The following is a 24,198-nucleotide window of genomic DNA, read 5'->3' on the forward strand; positions in this document are numbered from 1 at the left end:
TTCTTCTCCTTTGACTGACATAATATATACACACTCACACATTAATCAAAACATATATATATATATATATATTATACACCCCCTACATAAATAAAGCATACATACATAACAGAACAACTCATATTCATGGCCTCAATCTCATCATCACTCTTCTCAACTCCATCTTCCACTTTAATCTCCCCCGCTTGTCTACCACTCTTGTTCAACAGCAAAACCTCCTCCTCCTCCTCCTCATTTCTATCCAGAAAATTCATCTCTGGCCCACTTAGAGTAGCTTCTCCTACAACAGCATCAGCATCATCATCATCATCATCATCATCATCATCATCAATTCCCATCCAACAACAAAAACATTCACAAGATCCTCATACTAAGTTCTCATGGAGAGATCATTGGTACCCTGTCTCTCTTATTCAAGATCTAGACCCTTCTAGAGCTACCCCCTTTCAGCTTCTCAATCGTCATCTTGTTATTTGGTTTCACATCAATTCTTCTCAATGGCTTGTTTTCGATGACAACTGCCCTCATCGCCTTGCCCCTTTATCTGTATGTTCTTTTATTCATAATTTCATCTTGCATTATGGTTTATATCAGTCAACAAATGCTAATCATTTATGTTTTTTTTATTCAAATTAATTGTTGGTCTTTCACGGAAATAGTCTCCTCTACTCCAAGTAGGGTTAAGTGTTGTTTATGTATTGTCAATTATGAGGTCTTGATTGTGTTTACCTTCTGTTTTTTGGGTATTGTTTAGGAAGGAAGGATTGATGAGAATGGTGATTTGCAATGTTCCTACCATGGTTGGTCTTTTAATGCTTCCGGATCTTGTTCTAGGATCCCTCAGGCATCGTCTCAGGGGCCTGAAGCTCGAGCTGTTGGGTCACCCAAGGCTTGTGCCACCAGGTTTCCAACTATGGTATCTCAAGGTTTGCTCTTTGTTTGGCCTGATGAAAAAGGCTGGGAAAGAGCTAATGCCACCAAACCTCCAATGTAAGCATTCTAGTGTTTTTATTATATATAATTATGCTATTTGATAGTGATTTGTTAAGATGAAGTGTGGTGTACTATATTTTATTCATGTGCTGTTGGCTTTACTGGAATTGTTTATTAGGTTGCCTGCTGACTTTGATAAACCAGAGTTCTCAACTGTGACAATTCAGCGTGATTTGTTTTATGGCTACGATACCCTCATGGAGAATGTTTCGGATCCTTCCCACATAGATTTTGCACATCACAAGGTCAATCTAGTTATCTGATAATATTTTGAAGTGTGATTGTACTAGTTGAGAATAGACTTCTTAATTTCGTTACTTTCATGTATGGAGACAAATGCATCAACTTAGGTAGTGTAATTCTTTAACTTGAGTAGTTAGAAGCTATTACTGAATAAAAAAACTGAATACTATCAAACAGAATCTATTGACTATTATTTTAATCAACTTTTAGTTCACATGCAGTATTCACTTCCAATATTCACAATTAAATTATCAAAGCATGATGGAAATATGTGTGTACCATCCACGCATAATAGTGTATAAATATTAATAGCGCCTAGCGGACAGCCTAATGCTGAGGTCCCCTCTATTCATGTAAGCTTAATTGAATTGTTTTGATACAGATTTTTTTAGGTATTGGAGGTCCTTGAAACCCAAACCTAGTGCACTTGAGTCTATGTTTACATCTTAACTTGACATATAACTTAGAGCAATAACTTAGAGCAATTAGGTTTGGAGGCATATAAATTGTATCTAATTTCTTTGATTTAGAAATCTTTATTCACTTGTGTATTTCAAAATCATATCATATATATTATTTTGGTGAGATAGTGATGATTGATTTTAGCTTTAAATCACTGTGAAAGGGAAGGTTGAGTGAATCTTCGCAGGTTGAACAAGTATATTTATGTTTTGTTTATATCCTGTTATTTGAAAGTTTGACAGGGAATCTGAAATACATTTCTGTTATGTGTATCCATCCCGTGCAAACTCTCAAAATAAATTTTTGTATGGTCCTAGTAAATGGTTTAAGAGATGATTGTCTTTTGTCATTACTTTGGCTGTGTATCTTACTTGTTATTTGCTGGATCTCGACGTTTATATTTGTATACTAGTTTCATGAGTTGAATTGAATAGAGGATACTAAGGTAAGGAACCTTAGGATTTCACCGGATATCTATGTGTGCTCCTCAGATTTTCATTGGTTATTTGACCATTCCGTCATTTCTAATTCATACGCCTTCCATTTCATTTGAGAATGATGCAGTCTTGTTTTGCCTTTTTGAGTCGGTTTATTCAATTCTTAGTTTATTCAATTTTATCTAGTATTTCACATGTTTTTTTTGACAGGTTGTATTTCACATGTTAGTTTTGAAAAAACGTTGACATGGTATTCTTTTGGATTTTAGAATGAGTGAAGTTAACATGATTGTGGGCATATTTACTATATAAATGCAATTTTAGTGAAGTTACATATTGAGGTGTTTTTAAAGCTCAAAATTAGGAGTGGAACTTAACGTTTAAAAATCTCATAAAATAACTTAATGCAATTGTAGTACATATATGTAGTATGTGCCAAGCGGACAAGAAAAATTCATTTTAGGTAGATTTTCTGAAGGAATTGATTATATGACTTCAGAGTTCAGATAGACGAAGCAATTGATAAAATGAAATGTTATATAGTTGAATGTTGATATGCTAATAAACAAGTTGGAAGGCTTTTGCTATCTATGGGATTAGTGTTATAGAATCTATTTTATTAACAGGTGACAGGAAGGAGGGATAGAGCCAAACCGTTGCCATTTAAAATGGATTCTTCTGGTTACTGGGGCTTTGCCGGAGCAAATGATGGGAATCCACGAATCAGTGCAGAATTCATCGCCCCTTGTTATTATGTAAACAAGTATGCTCTCATCATTTTTGGTACTTTAACCTTTGTAGATTTTATTTGTCTTTTCAGGTAAAAATATATTTCACTGTTACTAGTACGCTTCATTTAGCATCTGGATCGGGTAATATACCTTCCTGCTTACCTTAAAAAGGTTAATTGTTAATAAAAAAAATAATTATTGTAATTTATAAGTAGAAGAAATTCTTTTTAGGTATAAGCCATCATCTGTTGGGAAATTTAATTGACAATGATGAACGATGCCTGTCGGATAATGTCTGTGTATGCTTTTTATTTTTTGTGTGTACGAGGTTAATGCTTATACACTGAATCAGGGCCTCATTTTAGTCTATCTTTTCTTATAGAATTGAGATTGACACTAAACTTCCAATCGTGGGTGATCAAAAATGGGTAATATGGATCTGCTCCTTCAATGTACCAATGGCGCCTGGGAAGACCCGTTCCATAGTTTGCAGTGCTAGGAACTTCTTTCAGTTGACAATGCCCGGGCCTGCCTGGTGGCAGGTACAGTAACATTCTTCTTTATCTATATCTTGAGCTAAAGTTTATCATAATTTGAGGAATTCGTGATAATTTATGAGGAATTCGTACTTGTCATTTGTTTGTTATAGCTTAGTAGTTTTGTATGAATTTGTTTGTATGAAAAAGATTATATTTAATACTGGGAGACAGTATCATTAATATTAACCTCTAAGCGACAAAATTATCAAAAATAATAAAGAACTTGTTGTTTTTAGTTTACCTTTTTTTAGGTTTAAAACCATTGAACTCCTGAGAGAATAATCCAAAGGTGGCATGATGAACTCACAAATTTTAACCAGGGTCAATAATTGCCGACTTGACAATCTAGTCATCCATAAATAGAAATAAAAAAGATGATGTCTGATAAAATCACACGACAGCTACTCAATTTTGGGAAGGCATTAGATACCCCGATTAAATTACACGATTTTTTTTACTAGGCTAATTTTGACATTCGAATCCGTAATAGAAGCCCTCTTTTCCTATATTTGACATTCTTATTCTAGAAGCACATTTATTATATTGACAATCTCCGAAACCCTATTCTGGTCAACCTCTAGATATGCCCAAGTCCATAATTCGGTATCTTAACTCTCGGCATCGATGTAAAACACTGGTGAAACATCTCAAATTTAACATCTTCACAAACATAAGCCTTTTTGAGCACCGACTGAGTTGCTGACTTGACATCTGCAGTCACTTGGATTCTTTGAAGGGGGCTACCGTTCTCTTTTCCGGTGGATATTTTTAAAGATTTACCACCACCATTACATATCTACACTTTAAAAAATTGGGCTTAGGGCTTTAAGGGGCTTCAACATGGTGCTTGTGGTGGGGGAATTGACTGTTACTCTTCTTCTGCAATCCTTACGTTCTTTTATAATCTAACAAGCTGATAAATACAAATCTCTTTTTTTATCTGTAGATCTTAATCTTATAAATGAATTAAAATTGTTTTAAGGGATGAGTTTGCTGTTTAAAGCCTTGAACTTTTTGTTTTGTTCTTCATGATGCGGTATTTTTGGAATCTATGTGGACTAGTGACTTGATTGCAAAGTCACTGACAATTATACAGTGAGGATTTATGTGGACTGACCAAGCTGGGATTTTAAATGATCTACGAGAGCAAACTAAAAGAATTCGATACATGTGCCCATAGTATTAAATAACTCTTTTCTTTTACATTTTCAAACTGGATTATATTTTATCTTGGCTGTCAATCTTAGAGTAATATATCTTTTGTATTATGCAACATCATAACGGAGATCACAAAACAGTTCTCTTTACTAGTGATAAATTTTCCTCCATGTCAGCCATTGTTGAGTCATATCTGACCTGATGAGGTACTTGCACTGCCAAGTTGTAGCTTTTTCATCGAAAACTGATTAACCAAAACATGCGAGTCCATTCATAAATACCAAAACCGTGCAAAGAAACAAAGCATCTCATTGAGGTAAACATTTATCAGTACCTTGTCCTTGTATATCTCACAAAGAATGCAAGATATATTTCTGCCTTGTTGGAGATGTGAGAGAAGCACGATGGCACTATATGGTTATCAAATTTTAAGATTTATAAGTAGTCAAACTTTTAGCAGTCAGTCAGCTGGTTAATGTATTTATCCAAATATATCCAGCCGCGTAGTACAAGTTGAAAAATCTAGGGAAGTGAAATCACTTGACTATTTGGGTTTTGTTTTATAGTGGAATTATTTTAATATCAGATCCCTGTCCTATTGTGCATCATACTTTATTCTTGAAAGAATGAAGAAAATTTACAGGTAGTAAAAGTTCTGTTCAGTGATCACCATTGCTTTAATAATTTTTCCCATTGAACAGGTAATTCCAAGATGGCATGAACACTGGACATCAAACAAGGTATACGATGGGGACATGATTGTGCTTCAGGGTCAAGAGAAGGTGTTCCTTTCAAAGTCAATGGAGGGTTCTACTGATGTCAACAAGGAGTACACAAATATTACTTTTACACCCACACAAGCTGATCGTTTGGTCCTGGCATTCAGAAATTGGCTTAGACGGCATGGCAACAGCCAACCTGAGTGGTTTGGTGCTCCCAATCTTCAGTCCTTGCCATCTACAGTTTTGTCCAAACGACAGGTACTCCATTTAATATTCGACGTGGTTATAACTTGATTTCTTGAACACATACAAGTACAAGCTAGTTGATATCATTTGCATTGTTAATGTACCGGGACATGTAACTCCAATAAAAGAACAAGATAATGGATGTGGGGGGGGGAGCAAGCCAAGAGTATGTGAATTATTTGAGCGTGTGTATGAAAGAAATTAGACATCTGTTTAGTTGCTAGCAATGTTAGATTTTTTATTCAACAAATTACAGTATGTTCATCCCTTAGGATTATCATTCCTTCATTCTGTCGTCTCATAACTCACACTGTAAGCAGATCCATATATAGCTAACTATGCATACTACATAAATATTTGCTCAATGATCAGTGTATCTGTGTGCTACAGATGCTGGATAGGTTTGAGCAGCACACTTTGAAATGCCAGTCGTGCAAAAAAGCATACACTACTTTCCAGACACTCCAAAAGTTGTTAATTGGTGCATCAGTTGCCTTTGCTGCCACTGCCGGGGTTCCATCCGACATGAAGTTCCGAATTATATTGGCTGGGAGTGCCATTATAAGTGCCACTGTTGCTTACATCTTAAATGAACTTGAAAAGAATTTTGTATATGTCGACTACGTACATGCTGAAATCGAGTAAAGTATGAAGAACTGGGTTTTTAGACTGGGCACTGCCAGCATTAGAAATATAGAATACAACTAGGCACGTAGATAACTACTCTTACAAGAGTTTCAGAAATCAGAACTTGAGATTTTTGTATGTTCACCGAACATTGACAAGAACTTGTATATATATATATATATATATATATTGATCTCCAATACTAGATTAGATTGTTATATTCAGTTTTTGCACACAGTTTGCATTTAGTTAGATCACTCACTGGATCTCAGACTCAGTTATCAAATTAATCATGCTATTTGGCTTGGCACAAGAATAAAATGTAATAGCCTATCCATGCTATATTTTTCTCTCTCTAACATAGATGTGAATATGTAAACAATAATCGATAAATCTCTAAAGAAACATAAAAGCACTCCAAACCCTTTTTTCCACAAAATTAAAGATGTAATCACAGTTCATTTCTCCGATAAAAGACATAGTCCAATTTTACCTCGTTTGTTAATGTTTTACAATGCCAGATTGATTAAAGGGAAATAAATTAGTGAAACAAACGTAACGTAGAATTGAAAACACTAATTTGATTTGATTCATGAGTTGAAAGCCCATTAAAACTAAATAACATTCATCCCCAAATAAAACCGACTTTACATACTACATAACCCGACCCGACCCAGAGCCCGAAATTACAAAGCCTAACCCTAGCCACTAGTAAACTTGGTGACCGCCTTGGTCCCCTCAGAAACAGCATGCTTAGCCAACTCTCCAGGCAACACCAATCTCACCGCAGTCTGAATCTCCCTCGAAGTAATTGTCGGCTTCTTGTTGTACCTCGCCAATTTCGATGCCTCCCCAGCCAATTTCTCGAAGATGTCATTGATGAAACTGTTCATGATCCCCATCGCCTTGCTTGAGATTCCGATATCAGGATGAACTTGCTTCAGCACCTTGAATATGTAAATCTTGTACGTCTCCACGCTCTTCTTGCTTCTCTTCTTCTTCTTGTCGACGGCGCCGGCGTCCTTTGGGAGCTTCTTTCCGGCCTTGGGTTTCTTCTCCGCCGGGGCTTTCTCAGCCGCCGGTGTCTTCTCGGCGGGCTTCTTCTCCGCGGGCTTCTTGTCTGCTTTGGGTGCCATCAGAGATTGATTTAGATTTGTATTGAAATTGAGAGAGATGATCTGTGAGATATGATTGTGATGAGATTAGCACAAGAGTCTGTGTGTCTATATATATCAAGAGGGGTGGCATGTGATTGGTGGAGACTTGAGGACGCGGATTGTTGATTTGAACCGTTGGATTACGGATGAGATTGACGGTTTGGATTTTATTTTTGGGTTGGAAGGAGAGTAAATCTTATTGGTTGATTTGTTGTGGTGCGGATTCAGTCCTGGGGCTGTTGGATCATGGTTGGAATGGACGGTAAGGATTTCTCTTTTTGTTATGTTGAATTCACCGCGTACTTTTGTGAAATGTATATGAAATTTTGGATATTTGCGCCGGAGTTCAGTTTCATTTTTTGAATTTCGGATAAACGGTGGTGGTACTTCACTCCTTATCAATGTTTTTCCCAGGGCTGAGTATTCGGTCGGTGAATAGACCGAAAAATTAAATTAATATTTTTTTTACCGGACCGGACCGAGTTATTTCGGTTCGGTCTGGTTTTGGACCGAACAGACCTAATTTTTTTCAAAAATAAAATTATATTAAAAATTTAAACCAAAATTATAAAATCTAAACTATAATTAAAGTAAGGTGATATATAAAGTAATAAGAGTGTAGAAATATAATTACAAATAAAAATTATGATTATAATTTTAAGATATGTGTAAAATGTATATAAAATAAAATTATAGTATTTATAATTTGGTCTTTTCGATCTATTCGGTCTGGCCGAAATATTTTTTAAAAGAACTGAACCGAATTTTATTTCAGTGTATTCGGTCCGGATTGAATAGACCGAAATTTCTGAAAAATCATGACCAAACTGAACCGGATTAGCACCGTTCGGTTCGATTTTGCTCAGCTCTAGTTTTTCCTAACTCATGATATTGTGATTTAGTTAAAAAATATAAATTTCAGCAGAATTGAATATTTCAAAATATTTATAGTTATTACTCTTCCTCTATTCATCCCCAGTCGTCACATTCTCTTTGATGTATTAAATATTATACAACTAGATAAATTATCTCAATACGGTGAGATTAAAACGAATTATCCGGTAAAATTTTACATAAGTTTTTATCCTAATGGACCTAATCGAACTTTTGGGGGAAATATATATTTTATCTAAACAATTGAAAATCCTTAGGTGAGACGTGAGAGCAAGACACACAGCTTATCTATAATATCAAATATTATGATAAGTAATTCCCTCTTATTTTAAGTATGACTTACTTTAAGGTACTCATTGATGCAGCATCCATTTGAGCCATTTGAGCTAATGCAATGTACGGGTACAATCTTAACTCCAATTCTCCACTCGAGATGTCTATCAAATCTGCTTAATATTAAAAAATTAATTAGCAACTTGCTTGATGCCTAAGAAACATATGTCCTTATGGTAATCATAATTTGCAAATAAAAATTAAAGATAAAGGTTGTTGTGCATCCTGTTGTTCAAGAAATATATTTTACTCAAGGAATACAATCGATTGTAAAAAAATTACTCAAGAAATATATTCATCTTGTTGCTCCTGAAGAAGTCTTGCGAAAGACTTGGCACGTGGGTATTAAGACCATGCACCAAGAGCCACTACGTTATGCATCAATCAACAAACAAGCTTGTCTCAACTTGATTTAAACAGATTTATGTATTTACCTCTGAAATTTGCTGTTGAAGGACTGATTCGACAGCAACAACCATAGCTTGCACAAAAACATCGCCTCCGGTTCCATTTAACTTTCAGTGTAAACACACATTTCAAAAGCGAAGCCAGCAACACTCAATGTAAACTAATCGAGTATAAGCAGAGCTCTAGATTGTTTGGGAGGTTACATCAGAAACAATACATAGATCAATTATCTAATTTTAAGACCACTACATGCACATTCTACAACTAAACTACATAAAGGTTTGTATCCAGTTTCCTAATACTACTTTCTAAATTCATTTAATGTACGTGCCAATAGCCTTTAATACTTGATACAAAAAGCGAAGCATCTTTATCTTTGTATAATGTTAGGTTCCGAATTATCGTAGAATGGGGGTTGAATACGATAATCACTAAATTAAAAATTATTTCGAATCTTTAGCGGATAAAATAGTTAGTACTCGGTTAGTGGTTTCATGTTCTTGAGAGGGATAATGTTTGGAACGATAAAAACAAGGAATACAAGATATTCGGGGAAATATATATTCGTATATAAATCCTCGAGGGTGTTGCTACACTCCGGTAAATAAATTAACTGGCTACAATCTAAGAACAACAAAGTTCCTAGCTAGTACAAAGATTTACAAATCAAATCATATACAATAATCTAGCTTTTGTTTGTACTAGGATTTAATTACCGGGTAACGATTATAATGCCCCTAAGAATATACAAGAGTTAAAACGGGCACGATAACATCACTCCGGTGAGAAGTTAAACGGATATTAAAGTAGCTTGAACTCCTCTGTAAATCTCCGCTTCTTGTTTTATCAGCTCTCTTTTTGTTGGAGAAGAAGATAAACAGTACTATTTCAAATCTGATGCAAAGTGTAGACTTTATACACAATAAAATTGTGTGGCTGAGGTTGAGTGGCTTCTGTGGCGACAAGTCCTTTATGTGGCGACAGGAGCTCTGTGTGGCGACAAAGGGGGGAGGGGGAATCTCCTGTGGCGACTGCAAGCTTTCCAAGTACATGCAAAATTGAGTATTATTAATCTAACACCCCTGTGGCGACCACAGGGGTTACTAGTATACTTTTGTAAAACAAAAACTAACTTCACCATCCTGTGGCGACAGGGTTATCAACAATGTTACCCCTGGTTCCTTTTTTTCTTTTTTTCTTTTGTTCTGATTTTCTTTTTGTTTCTTTTTCTTTTTCTTTTTGTTTTGTTTTCTTTTTCCTTTTCCTTTTCCTTTTTTTTCTTTTTCTTTTTCCTTTTTAAGTTTAAATTAAAACTAAATTAATTTATAAAATTAACTTAAATATAACTTTAAATAAATAAACTAATTTAGATTTATAAAATAAAGTTATTTAAAGTTTATAAGATAAATCATTTTGAGTTTATTAAATAAATTATATTAAAGTCCATTAAATTTTTTATTTAATTTATCAATTAAACTTTGAGCTTCGCCAATCCCCTGAGCTGTTGAGCTATATACCCCGCGCACCTCTTCTCGTACTTTAACATATAAATGTTCAATCCAAGTACGTTCCTCAACTTAACAATTCTTCTATAAATAATACCCAGATTCCTTTTACGAGCTGTTAACGCCTAGTGCAACTGGTTTGGTTCACAGACGACTAACCCTGATTCAGATATTCGTATTATAGCCTTGATTACATTGTTAAGCTTGCCTCAACTTTATTGCTTCATACACTGACTGTCAATAAACAACTATACTTTCACTGGAATCCTTTCTAGTACTTTAGACAACGTCTTCATTAACCTCTGTCTATACCATATCTTCAATTCTTCATATTCCTATGCTTCATACACTTTCTATCTTCAATCAATGCCAATACACTGAAATCTTCCGGTAGCACTTGTATACAGAATCTTCAACCTTTCTGAAACCCTGAAAGTCTTTAGCCTTTGTTCTTCACTGATGCATGATCATATTAATGAACTTCTTTCAGTGACCTGTAGACAGACTTCGGGCCTTTCTTCTAATCTTCTGATTCTTTATATTTGCCTTGTCTTCATTCTTCCTGATTTCTTGTGTAGACGTATTATTATTAACCTGCCATGTTCTAGTGTTGTTATCGTGTTGGGTTATCACGTAACTGTTCATACAGCTACGCAGTCTCACCAACAATCTCCCCCTATTTGATTTTTAAACTTAACAAACAAATTAAATAGAGAGGATAACTCAACTAACAACTAGAAAAAGTAATGTACCAGGACTTGTAAATAATACTACTGGTTTTCTGGATCAAATACTGCATTTCCAGATTTCTTGAGTAACTGAAATGAAAGATGTTTGTTCCTCTAGCACTGAACTGATCTTCAAGTAGTTTCATCTTCATTTCCTTGGTTCTTCAAATCTCTGCCAAATAAAACTTCTCAGTCTTGAAGTAATCATTAGCAGCTTCTTTTGTACAACCACATTTCTTGTTGAGAAGCGCATATCTCTCTTCCTTCTCCCATATGAGAATCAACTGCTTAAAGGAGATCACCTTCGTCTACCACATCTCCCGTACAATAGGATGCACAGTTAAAAACTAATGGTACTCCCCTTTTGGAAAACAGCTTCTCCCCTTATGAAGAATAGTGATGAACCAAACCACTTCTTCTGATCACTAGGAAATCACCATGTGTTTACTACCTCTCCCGTACAATAGGATCCGTAGTTACAAACAACAATGGTGTGGTGTATTGTATATATACTTTACCTTTTTCCTCCTTCCTGTATTTCTCCCCCTTAGTTGAGGAATCCTCCAAACTATTATATAAGCTTTTATCTCCCCCTTAGAGAAGGAATGTATGCTGTTGTCTGAAGGAGTTCTCATATGTTACTTGGTTGGAAAAGAAATAAGAAGTCAGAGTCTGATCAACCATGTCCCTTTTACTGCTGCAAGAATGACTTCACTGTTGATCATCATGTTAACCAATCTTCCCAACTCCTTATACCTCCCAAATGTGAGATCATCAAGTGTTACCAATTGTGAGCTCCCAACGGTCCCGAAGTATTCTAATCCAATCTTTAAATGTTAGGTTCCTAAGATTTAAGTTCCAATCATAAACAGAATCGAGACCCGAAATATCAAGAACCATGTTTAGGGATAGGGAATGGGATATGGTTTTTGTCTTACTTCCTCACTGTGAGTGTGTGATTCTGTTTCGTGTGCCTCACATGTGTTTCACTCTTCTCTCCACTCGTGTTTACACTCATTCTCACAAGTGTATCACTCCTCTAATAGCTCCAAAATCCAGCTGTACCTGCAAGGAAAATCACCTTAGTCATCCTTAAGGAGGTCACAGGTGGTGCAATGGGAGTTCGCAAATCCCCATCCTTATTAGACTCGTCAGATGAATTTGAGTCATAATCTACAAGTTGCTAGTTTCCCTTTTAGGGTTCCAGATTTGAACTCTGGGAAGGTAAACAATGATCCAAAGAATTTAGCATAAAGATCAAAGTTTCCTTCTTATGTCTGTGAAGACATTTCCTTATGACTCATCAGGTAATATCTGAATCATTGTCAACAAGTTGTCGATCTGCACCTATGTCAGATCCACTATCCGCAGATGCATCCAGGTTTATTAGTCCTGGGGAGGTAGACACTGACCACTGACATATGGCTATTGGATCAGTATCCTCTCCTAACACCTGTAAAGGCAATTGGTCCATTAAAGAACCTTGAACAATCGAATCTGACCGTAAAATGGTTGAAACTCTTGTTTCCGTCAACTCATCCTTTGTGTGTGTAACATTTTCTTGTGCATCAAGAATTGCTTATGTTTGAGGTGGTGACACTACATCGGATACCCTGGCCGACAGGCGAATTTCAATAGACGCACCCTGTTGAGAGGATGAATCTAGTAACTGTTTTGTGCCTTTTCAGCCATTACATCTTTTCGAGAAGATGTATGGGGGCTAGCAGTTGTCTTTGTTTAAATACTACTCATCTCTGTAGGAGACAGAGCTGCTGGGTTGACTTCAGAACCTTCCTTATGTGGTGCACTAAGGCACTTTCTCCCTCACGCTCATTCATACTTCATTTTAGTGGTAAGAGAGTGTTGGTTGGTTCTGTTTCTGTGTTTGTCTTTACAGTCTGGGATAGAAGTTGTGGGTTTTCAACCTCATGATTATTAATGAAAGAATGCCATTGGAGGCTAAACCTGTATCACAGAGCATATGGTAATATAGAGATAAAATGCACTTAAGATCTATAATGAATGAAAATTATGCATTTAATCTTTTGAAAGAAATGATGTACAATAGTGATTTCACAAAGATTTTAATGAAATAAGCAATCACCAATGTAGAAAGAAGTTTGATTTTCTCCTAAAACTGTTCGAGTGCACAAGTTTGTTTTTATGCCTAAAAAGATAAATGATTTGATAAGACACAGACTGATGACCTAACAGTATTAAGAAGAGAAAGAAAAATTTTGTCTTTCAATATGAATGGTTTTTGTAAAAGCATTGATCACTTAGGGTAAAGTCTAATCAATTCTCATTCATGTCAAAAGCTCCATAATCTATCTTTATAGGATTATAATCAACAAAATTGTTTATTGATAAGTAACCTTAATAAGACTGCTATGCTGCTGATTTCAAATTGTAATGAATCTTTCAGATATAGCAAATCATATAAATTCACTAGAACTTAAAATCTCACAATTATCTGCAACAAAATATTAACAATATATCATTGACTGATACTTGTCAAGTACTTTAGATACCAATAATTATGTTGTATCCTATTTTAAATATCAAGATAAGATATCAATGAATTAAATACCAATTATCTATCAAAAAGACATCAGCATTCAATTTCATATATCGTACAATTGTTAACTCCTAACAACTGTAATATCTCAAAAAATATTGGTTCGATAAATAAAGCAACATTAACCAACATTGACTTGTCTGCAATCTTAGAAAAATATTCTAAGTTCCATATACTTTGATCCATTGAGTATTGCATCTATTATCAAAGTGTTTAGGAATTTGCAAATAAGTATAAAAATTATTCTAGGTGAACAACATATAGTTACTTCTAATAAAGCAAAATCTTCATTGACCATAGTTGTACTTCAAGAGATATTTTTACACTTTTTATATTAGTATAAGTGACTGAGGATAAATATTGATTACTTAGAGGAGTTCTAAGTAATGTCACGAATACTAATACTTCACAATTAGTTCATAGTTAAACTTTTAACTAAATATCATTAACTGATATAAGTCAAGAAACTACACACAACTAATCATGATACAATTATGTTCTGATTTCAGTAAATTCTTGAGATATAAACATTGCTAAATTCACTAAAACCAAAATCTCATAATTAACTTATAACATATAAGTTACAATCAATATACTAGATATCAATTGTTGACAGATTTAGTTATAATCAATCATGCTGCTTATTTATTTTAAGTTAGTTTGAATTATGGAGCAAATAAAATCATTGAATTGCTTCAATTTCCATAATCCAAACTTCCCAAAATAAATATTAAATAAATAAATACTAAATATCTATGAGTTAGATACTAGCACTTAAATATTTTATAATTATCCTTGAGTAAGTACCAATAGGATATATGAATTATATACATGGCAATCACTCTGGATAATTAGAAATTTTAGAAATACTTTCTAAGCATATAAAATGTTGAGAGTTTTATACACATAACTTAGAAAATACTTCAACTTTCAATATCAGTGATTTTAAACATAAGCATTGATTACTTTGAACAAAAATTCTAAATTATATTACTAATACTAAAAGTATCACAATTATTCGTACATGATACAAATAACTATGCTACATATTATTTTAACATAACTTAAATTATGAGACTGATATGGAATAGAATTGTCTACAATCATAATTTAAATCAATTAAAATAGTATTCAAACTTAATGCTATAATACTTAACTACCACAAATGTATATGACATTGTAATCATGATAATCAAGATAGTAGCACTAAGTACGAGGCACTGGATTACTAATAAATTCACAAGTCCTTTAAATATTGAAGATTTAATACTTGTGAACTTATATGAAAAATTCCTTACAGATGGGATTTCCAACTAATATGCAATGAATGATATCCCACACTTACAAACCAGTCTTGAAAAATTAACTTTATCAAGTGATTTAATAAATATTTCTGTCATTAACTCTTTAAGTAAAAGACATGCACTCGGATTAAATGAAACCTGGTGTGAAGGTGCCTTGTCATAGAGTGTTCACAGAGTTGTTGGATTTGAAGTTGTTTCTCATCATAACAAGAAATCAATCTTCTTCCATGAAGTTGACAGCTTCCTGAGATGCTTCTCCTGTCACTTAAGTTGACAGCTTCAGAGATGCTTCTCTTGTCTTTCTTACAACCTGCATAATCTGTATCTATATAGCCAAACATGTTAAGCATAATATATTTAGGGTACTTTACTCCAAGTGTTGGTAGTCCCTTAAGATATCTAATAATCTTGTTAATAGCTATAAGATTGGATTCTCTAGGATCCACTTGGAACCTTGCACATTGGCATCTTGAAAACATTACACGTTGTCTATTAGCATTTGAGTAAAAGAGTGACCTTGTCATACCTCTATAGCTTGTCATTATAAATGAGTTGCATTGATCAAGCTTTAGTGATTTCTGTTGGTAAGTAGTCTTGGCATGTTCAGAATCTTCCAAATTTTGCATCTTCAAAAGATCCTTAACTTACTTGTATTGCCATCATCCTTTTGGTTTACTTGTGCTCCTAAAAGAATTATTCTTTTGGCTTGCTTGAGCTCCTAAAAGAATTATCCCAATGGCTTGCTTGAAGTAATTCCAAAAAGAATTGTCACATTTCCAACATGCTCCTCCATACCTACTCTGCAATTACTTAGCAAATAATCTTGCACAAGTCTTTGTTAGTAGACCAACATATAACATTATCATTATATCAGAGCACATATATAACATTATGTTTGTACCTAGTGATAAGAGAGTTATTAATATGACGACTCTACTAGTTCATATTAGACTGTAACTTCAGTTAGAGTGCCATACCATGTCCTTGACGATTGCTTGAGTAGTATACTAGTTCATACCAACCTAAAGTGAGCTTGTGAAGAAGAGATATACGTAGTCCAATAGATCTGCAACTGCAAAGTCCATGAACTGTTGTGCATTGACTTCCTCTTTTGACTCACCAACTAGGAGTGCACTTGTACACATCTACTAGAGTCCAATTCCAAGTGTAATGTGCATCAGGTTCCTGATATGTCGTTATATCCTCAAGTCTCGTCACTGGTGCTATCTGTTAGATACTATTTTTTGATAATAATCTAGCATCCAGTTTGGCCTTGTCCCTCGTAACAATGCCATTGTCATCCAGTTTAACTTCTGGTTATCTTTGTACCAATTACAATATTGTCATTTGGTTTGGATACCAGCTTCCCTACAATCTGCTTGCTGACTGATTGAGCTCATCTTGCTTTGCAATCACCCAATCAATCCGGATCTATCAGAGCTTCTGTAACTTTCTTAGTTTCTTCCTTAAATAGAAAACTAGAGAGATACTCATTTATACTCAGTAGCCCTGCTAATCATTACTCCACCATCTGGATCACTTAGAACTAGACTCTGGGAATAATAATGACATCAAAACCTTTGTCTCAGCAGATATGTTCTTTAGTGTCCTCTAATATTCAATGTGGTGTTGTGTCTGACTAGTTGATCCTTCTATTGCTCCCCCTACTAATGCTGGGATTTCCTGAAAATCCTTACCCTTGTTGACTGGCTTCATTGAAATAACGAGTTATGTTATACACTGTCATTCCACTGCTTGGATATGAATCATCAATACCATAAATTTCTCCTTTAACAGCTTGGAGCATTGAGTTGTTGAACTGTGCATTTAGACTTTCAATCATCTTCTGTTGATCAACCACAAATGCCCTGTAGGTTGTAGACTCCACTGAGTAGCCCTGAAAAATATCCTAACTGTAGAACATTCTCTCCAAACACTTTCAGGTTATCCAGTGTTTGCTTCTGTTGGCCATTAACTCATTAGTGGTCTTCATGTAGACATCCAGATCAAGGCTTGATCTTACTTGTTACAAACTGTTTTGACTGCTCCAGCCCTTTGGTATTTATAAAGTCTTGATTAGCTTGATATTTCCCTTGTAGCTTTAATGAAGTTCTGGTTCTTTCTTTGTACCACTTCATTCTGACACGGAGCTCCTAGTGCTGAATATGTCTCTACAGTTGCTTCCAGTTTGATCTCCTGATATGATCAATCACCATCTATGATGTCTTATCTTGAGAATGCTTGAACAACAACTTTGTTTCATAAGAGTAATCAACCGCCATCACTAAGGTACATCTTTACTTGATGTGATGTTGTCTTTGACTTCTCTTTCTGACATGCCTCACATTTACCATCTTCTGAATTCAAGATGAGGCAGTCCTCTCACTAACCCCTTTTCACAAAAGAGTTTCTTGAGTTGATATTCAAGGGTGAGAGCTTCTAACTTACTCTTAATCAGAGCAAGCTTCTCAATCTTCCTACTTCAGATGAGACACTAATCCTTCGTTGCATTGACATTTTGTCCTTAGATGCAAAACTGTATGATAAGAGGATTTGTGCCTTGATTCTCCAGCAAGGAAGTTGCTTCAATTGTTATCAGTGACTCCAATTATCAGTTGTTATCAGTGATAACAATTGTTGAATCCATGATGACATCCCTTTTCTGCATATCTTGTTCCGTAATGAAAACCTTTGTTGCCATCTTCAAAGATTACTGACGGAATAGCTTTTGTTAATCACATTTGATTGTAAGGCTCTTTCTTTAATTATATGCCTTGAGTATGAATTATCAGGAATACATATGAATCAATTAACCTGTTATGTCCTGCACTCACAAATGGATTAATAGTTCTTGATACACAACTTATCAGTTTGGGTCCAGATGGATTAGAGATATTATTATAAACAGAGATAACAACAGCTGCAACCTTGTCATGCTAATTCTTAACTTTGACTGACCATTTTCTCCATTTTAATACCTTTGACAAATTTGTCTTTAGGCTAGGGGAAAATGGTTCCAACCTTGTATAAGGAGGACTAGCAGTCTTTGCCCTAATGTAATTCTAAACATGTTTTTTCTATAATTAATGCAAGTACTAAGAGATGCATTCATGGCATAAATATAAGCAAGCATTGTATTAAGAATACATGGCATTCATTCAGAAACGTTACATATAAGAATTAAGCAAGATAGGCATGATATGGAACAAACAGATAAACAAATAAATCACTAATTCTATCTAGTCCAATCCTGTTGATGTATCTCATCTAGCTATCTCAATCCAATTGCAAACTAATACATCTTAACAAACAATTCAGTTCAAATGAATAAATCGCAATGTAATAGGATACAGAGAGATAAGCATAAATAAAGCTCTTATGTGCTGAAAAAATATATATCTCACTAAAGCAATTAATCATGTTCAACAAATATTCAAACACATATTTAAGATCATCTATAGTAACATGCACAAGTTAAACATCAATCCTAGTTACCAGAATAATAATCTAGTGAACTAGTTCAACATTATCTGTGTGTGATGCTATCATGCTTGTGCGAGTGTTAAACATTTAAACACTAAGATTTTATCATGCATTGAATATTGGGAACAAGATATTGCAGTGGTTCAAGAAATTGAAACCTGAGATATGTGAGTTGGACCATCTTCAGAGATTGCTATGAAAGCAAGATATTCATGAATCTCGTCATCTGATCCATCCCAACTCTTTCTCGTGCACTATAAGTTTTGACTGGCTGCTTCCCTAAGAAAACATTCCACCTTTGTCTCAACTCTTCAACTGAATCCTTACACATCCTTGTTTGTCAAGCTTCTTGTTTTGTTGTAGCAAAACCCCAGATAGTTACTTGACACATTTGTCTTGTCATAACTTGTAACTATCAAATCTTGTATCTGTCCCATTCTCAGTCTTGTAATCACCCCTTGAACTGAATCTATAAGAATCTCTGCTTCTGAATAGATAGGCTTGATCTTTGGATATAGCTTATGTGCTCCTTGTGAATCTGATGCGACTAAACTTCCCTGATAAGTGAAACACTGCCCTGACGTCCAGTCCCTCAAGTACTTCTACCTGAGCTACCTCTGATTCAACTATCAGTAATTCTTACATTATGTCCTAAGGTTCCAACTTTACTGCATGTAACTGAGATGTTTGTATGTCCCCACTATTCTCTCTGACCTCCACAATTTCTGCCTATTTGATCTCATTGATTCCCGGATAAACGTAGCATTGGTACAAACCACTGTGTGACTGTATAATCTGGAATCATAGAGTTGTCTTAAAATCTCCGAGAAAAATTGTACCCGTAGAAATTTCATTCATTTTCTGCGTCTGAAAACCATGTGGTATCCTATGGAGTAAGCCTTTGAGGAAGTTCCATAATTTTCGTCTGTAGGTCTTGAAATCAATTCCATTGGATTAAGAAAACCATTATCTATAATTTCCATGTTCAGGAATTTTCCGTCTGAATAGCACATGGTCTTCGTTTTCTTCAGAAGATTAAAATCCACTTTAAAAGTCCGGAGGAATCCTGAGTCTACCAATCCTTGAGTAACCTTAATTTAATATTTAAGAAAAAATTAAATTTCCAATAATCTAATTTTCTTAGAAAATAAATTAATCAAAAATAAATATTTACGTAAAATCTAATTTTCAAGAATTTCGATTTTTTTTTAAAATGAAATAATATGTAAATTATTATTTAAGAATTTTAAATATTTATGGAAAAATAAGTTAATCAAAAATAATTAATTTGGCGTAACAAAAATTATTAAGTGTTGACTGGCGACTGTACTAGACTCTTTGTGGCGATCAGTTTGTGAGGCGACTAGGAGTGCAAATAGGCTGTGGCGACAAGTACAATACTGGTCGCAACACACACAAAAAAACTGCGCCACCTTTGACTTAGATAAAAATAGGGTCTGTGGCGACAAGTATTTGTTTGTGTCTATGGCGACAACAAAATAACTGAAGTCTCGCGTTCCATAGGTTTCCGCGCGTGCAGTGCACAAGCTGCGCGTGTATCCAATCGCAGGATCCTCTGTAGTCTACCCCTTCGTTCACCCAGCGCGTGTAAAATAGAAAGCTCAGCTGCGCGTTTGTGGCCCGCGTGTTACTTCACCTGAATACAATTCAAGGCTGCCAAATAACATGTACAACAAGTACATGAAATTCAAAGAAATGGCAGAGCTTGGTTGCCGAAGTACACAATAAAAATGGCAACTATTAATTAAATGAATCTGGGCTGCTGAAACAGGAAAATAAAATAAATATATAAAAAAATTACTAAAATTTAAAAAGTAAATTAATTTAGTTAAATTTATAAAATAAATTTATTTAAATCAAGTTCATACAATAAACTTATTTAAATTAAATTTATAAAATAAATTTTCTAAATAAAATTTACAAAATAAATTTATGTAAATGAAAAATTAATAAAATAAAATATTTTTAAAGATCCGGATTTGTGTATCAATCAGTCAGCTCTGATACCAATTGTTAGGTCCCGAATTATCGTAGAAGGGGGGTTGAATACGTTAATCACTAAATTAAAAATTCTTTCGAATATTTAACGGATAAAATATTTAGTGCTCGGTTAGTGGTTTCGTGTTCTTGAGAGGGATAGTGTTTGGAACGATAAAAACAAGGAACACAAGATATTCGGGGAAATATATATTCGTATATAAATCCTCGAGGGTGTTGCTACACTCCGGTAAGTAAATTAACCGGTTACAATCTAAGAACAACAAAGTTCCTAGCTACTACAAAGATTTACAAATCAAATCCTATACAATAAGAATATACAAGAGTTAAAACATTCATTATAACGTTACTCCGGTGAGAAGTTAAACGGATATTCAAGTAGTTTGAACTCCTCTGTAAATCTCCACTTCTTGTTTTATCAGCTCTCTTTTTGTTGGAGAAGAAGGTAAACAGTACTATTTCAGATCTGCTGCAAAGTGTAGACTTTATACACAATAAAATTGTGTGGCTGAGGTTGAGTGGCTTCTGTGGCGACAAGTCCTTTCTGTGGCGACAGGAGCTCTGTATGGCGACGAAGGGGGGAGGGGGAATCTCTTGTGACAACAGCAAGCTTTCCAAGTATATACAAAATTGAGTATTATTAATCTAACACCCCTGTGGCGACCACAGGGGTTACTAGTACACTTTTGTAAAACAAAAACTAACTTCACCATCCTGTGGCGACAGGGTTATCAACAATGTTACCCCTGGTTCCTTTTTTTCTTTTTTTCTGATTTTATTTTTGTTTCTTTTTCTTTTTCTTTTGTTTTCTTTTTCCTTTTTCTTTTCATTTTCCTTTTTTTGTTTTCTTTTTCTTTTTCCTTTTTAAGTTTAAATTGAAACTAAATTAATTAATAAAATTAACTTAAGTATAACTTTAAATAAATAAACTAATTTAGATTTATAAAATAAACTTATTTAAAGTTTATAAGATAAATTATTTTAAGTTTATTAAATAAATTATATTAAAGTCCATTAAATTAATTTATTTAATTTATCTATTAAACTTTGAGCTTCGCCAATCCCCTGAGCTGTTGAGTTATATACCCCGCGCACCTCTTCTCGTACTTTAACATATAAATGTTCAATCCAAGTACGTTCCTCAACTTAACGATTCTTCTATAAATAATACTCAGATTCCTTTCACGAGCTGTTGACACCTAGTGCAACTGGTCTGGTTCACAGACGACTAACCCCAATTCAGGTCTTCGTATTATAGCCTTGATTACATTGTTAAGCTTGCCTCAACTTTATTGCTTCAGACACTGACTGTCAATAAACAACTATACTTTCACTGAAATCCTTTCTGGTACTTTAGACAACGTCTTCATTAACCTCTGTCTATACCCTGTCTTCAATTCTTCAGATTCCTATGCTTCATACACTGTCTATCTTCAATCAATGCCAATACACTGAAATCTTCCGGTAGCACTTGTATACAGAATCTTCAACCTTTCTGAAATCCTGAAAGTCTTTAACCTTTGTTCTTCACCGAGGCATGATCATATTAATGAACTTCTTTCAGTGACCTGTAGACAGACTTTTAGCCTTTCTTCTAATCTTCTGATTCTTTGTATTTGCCTTGTCTTCATTCTTCCTGATTTCTTGTGTAGACGTAGTATTATTAACCTGTTATGTTCTAGTGTTGTTATCGTGTTGAGTTATCACGTAACTGTTCATACAGCTACGCAGTCTCACCAACATATACTTACCAAGCACTCATTAGTACCCTGTACCTTAACTCTAACATGTAAGGTCAACGTACCTGAGTAATACACTAACATGAGGTTAATTTCAGTTTATCAGCCCAATCAGCTCCATAAATCTTTCTTCTTTGATGACCCTGACTTCTTCTTCTTCAACTCTTTCATGAGTATCTAAAGCTTGAGCTACTGTATAGACTGGATATATCAGTAGTTGAGGTTTAGATGCTTTAGTTACTGACTTCCTCTTAGCAGTTTTAGCTTTAGGTTTTGACTCAGACTTCTCTCCTATCTTCTCTTTCCCCTTATGACTCCTCTCAGTATTTAAGATTGTTTGGGACCTGAGAGGTCTTTCAGCATCTGCTTGACTCACCTCCCTTATAGCTACCCCTTTGGTTGTTCTGTTTAAAGGATCATCTTCATAAGGTATTTGAGAGACAACAACATTAGTATTTACGATCCTCATGGATTTGAATTCTTCTTCCAATTGTCTAAGCTGTTTAAGATCAACTCCATGATTTTCTTTCTCAAAGATTCTTCTACTCACCTCAAAATTAAATAACTGAATTTTTGGGTCCTTGTAGAAAAGAGTTGTCTTCCTGCTATTTACTTTCAGAGTTTGTACATACGGATTTGCTTCTGTACCAGCTTCAATCTCCAGAATGATTTGGTCATCATCAGCATTTGTGACTTTCAGAGTCTGTTGAGTTGTTGTACTAGTAACAGTCAGTTCTTTAAATTATACTCTCCTTTCACTCCTCCTTGTTCCTCCACCTTATCTAGATTGATACCTAGTTGCTTTTGATGATCCACTAGTCCCAACTAGATCTTCACTGTGATGGCCTCAACCCCGGGGTCAGGAGTTGACGTCATTAACAACAAAAATAACAACATAACATAATCCAACTCAAGATTATTATATGAATACAACCCCTTTTTCCAAGATCTTTTCCAGGTTTAAGTATAACTTAGGTCATCCTAACAGTAAAACTAACTCATTACAACCACCTTGACAATACTATCTTAATACAGAAACTCAACAGACCATTGTTGGTCTAACACAACTACCTCAGAGGAGCCTGACGCAGAAGGAACTGGAACTCTGCCCTGACTATCACGGGGGAATCCCCTAAGCATCTGCAATACAGATATAAAACATTTTGCAAGGGTGAGCAATTAATTGCTCAGCAGTACCACTATATGAATAATAATCAAAAACAATTTATGCTAAACATTTATAGGAACAGAAATCATAACTCGTTATGAAACAAGTAAACATGCGAAAACTGATGAAACTGATGAAAACTGGATTATAAATAGCTAGCATGCTCTATAAAACATTTCATTAATTGTGCTGTGTAAATACCAGAGTTCAATTTTTAGCATGCTACTTTCATTTTCAATTCTTCCGTCCCATCGCAGGACCCATAAAACCATTTTTCCCGTTACGGGGACCCAAAACCATTTATTCCGTTACGGGAACCATAAAACTTGTCCCATCACAGGACCTATAAAACTTGTTCCTCTCCGGGAACCTCAAAATCACTTGCTCATATATAAAAGTATTGGATGATCCCTGGTGAGACAGTTGATCAGGCTATCTCCATATGATAACTCTATCTTGGCTATCATATGAAAACTTGTTCCGGAACTCAGAGACTAGCTTGGTCTCTGTCACGCTGGGCTGGTGGTTATAATAGGGTGCGCAACCACTTCGCCTCTTACGCTATCTTACAGGCCATTACGGGCCTCCTGCGCACACTCATCCAATTATCTGATCATTTTTATCCAGTTTTCCAAATCACTTACCTATCTCTTTTCAAAACCATTGAATCAAATCAACAAGTTTCTTGGGAAAGATTTAAGAAGTTATTTCTGGAAAAGAATTA

The 24,198-nt window shown here is 34.8% G+C and overlaps 2 protein-coding genes across 2 annotated transcripts; one reads left to right on the forward strand and one right to left on the reverse strand.

Annotated features, from left to right (window-relative positions):
• Positions 1–53: 53 nt before the first annotated feature.
• On the forward strand, positions 54–6,378 carry LOC141666808 (pheophorbide a oxygenase, chloroplastic). Its single transcript, XM_074473015.1, has 7 exons — positions 54–546; positions 755–990; positions 1,112–1,238; positions 2,762–2,898; positions 3,249–3,408; positions 5,265–5,543; positions 5,922–6,378. The coding sequence occupies exons 1-7, from the start codon at positions 127–129 to the stop codon at positions 6,174–6,176; spliced, it is 1,614 nt and encodes a 537-aa protein (XP_074329116.1). The 5' UTR covers positions 54–126; the 3' UTR covers positions 6,177–6,378.
• Positions 6,379–6,719: 341 nt separating this feature from the next.
• On the reverse strand, positions 6,720–7,366 carry LOC141666809 (histone H2B.7). Its single transcript, XM_074473016.1, has one exon. It carries the CDS (start codon positions 7,292–7,294, stop codon positions 6,860–6,862), a length of 435 nt encoding a protein of 144 aa, XP_074329117.1. The 5' UTR covers positions 7,295–7,366; the 3' UTR covers positions 6,720–6,859.
• Between the last annotated feature and the right edge of the window lie 16,832 nt (positions 7,367–24,198).

Source organism: Apium graveolens, chromosome 6 (genome assembly GCF_009905375.1).
Source record: "Apium graveolens cultivar Ventura chromosome 6, ASM990537v1, whole genome shotgun sequence".
Classification (NCBI taxonomy): Eukaryota; Viridiplantae; Streptophyta; class Magnoliopsida; order Apiales; family Apiaceae; genus Apium; species Apium graveolens.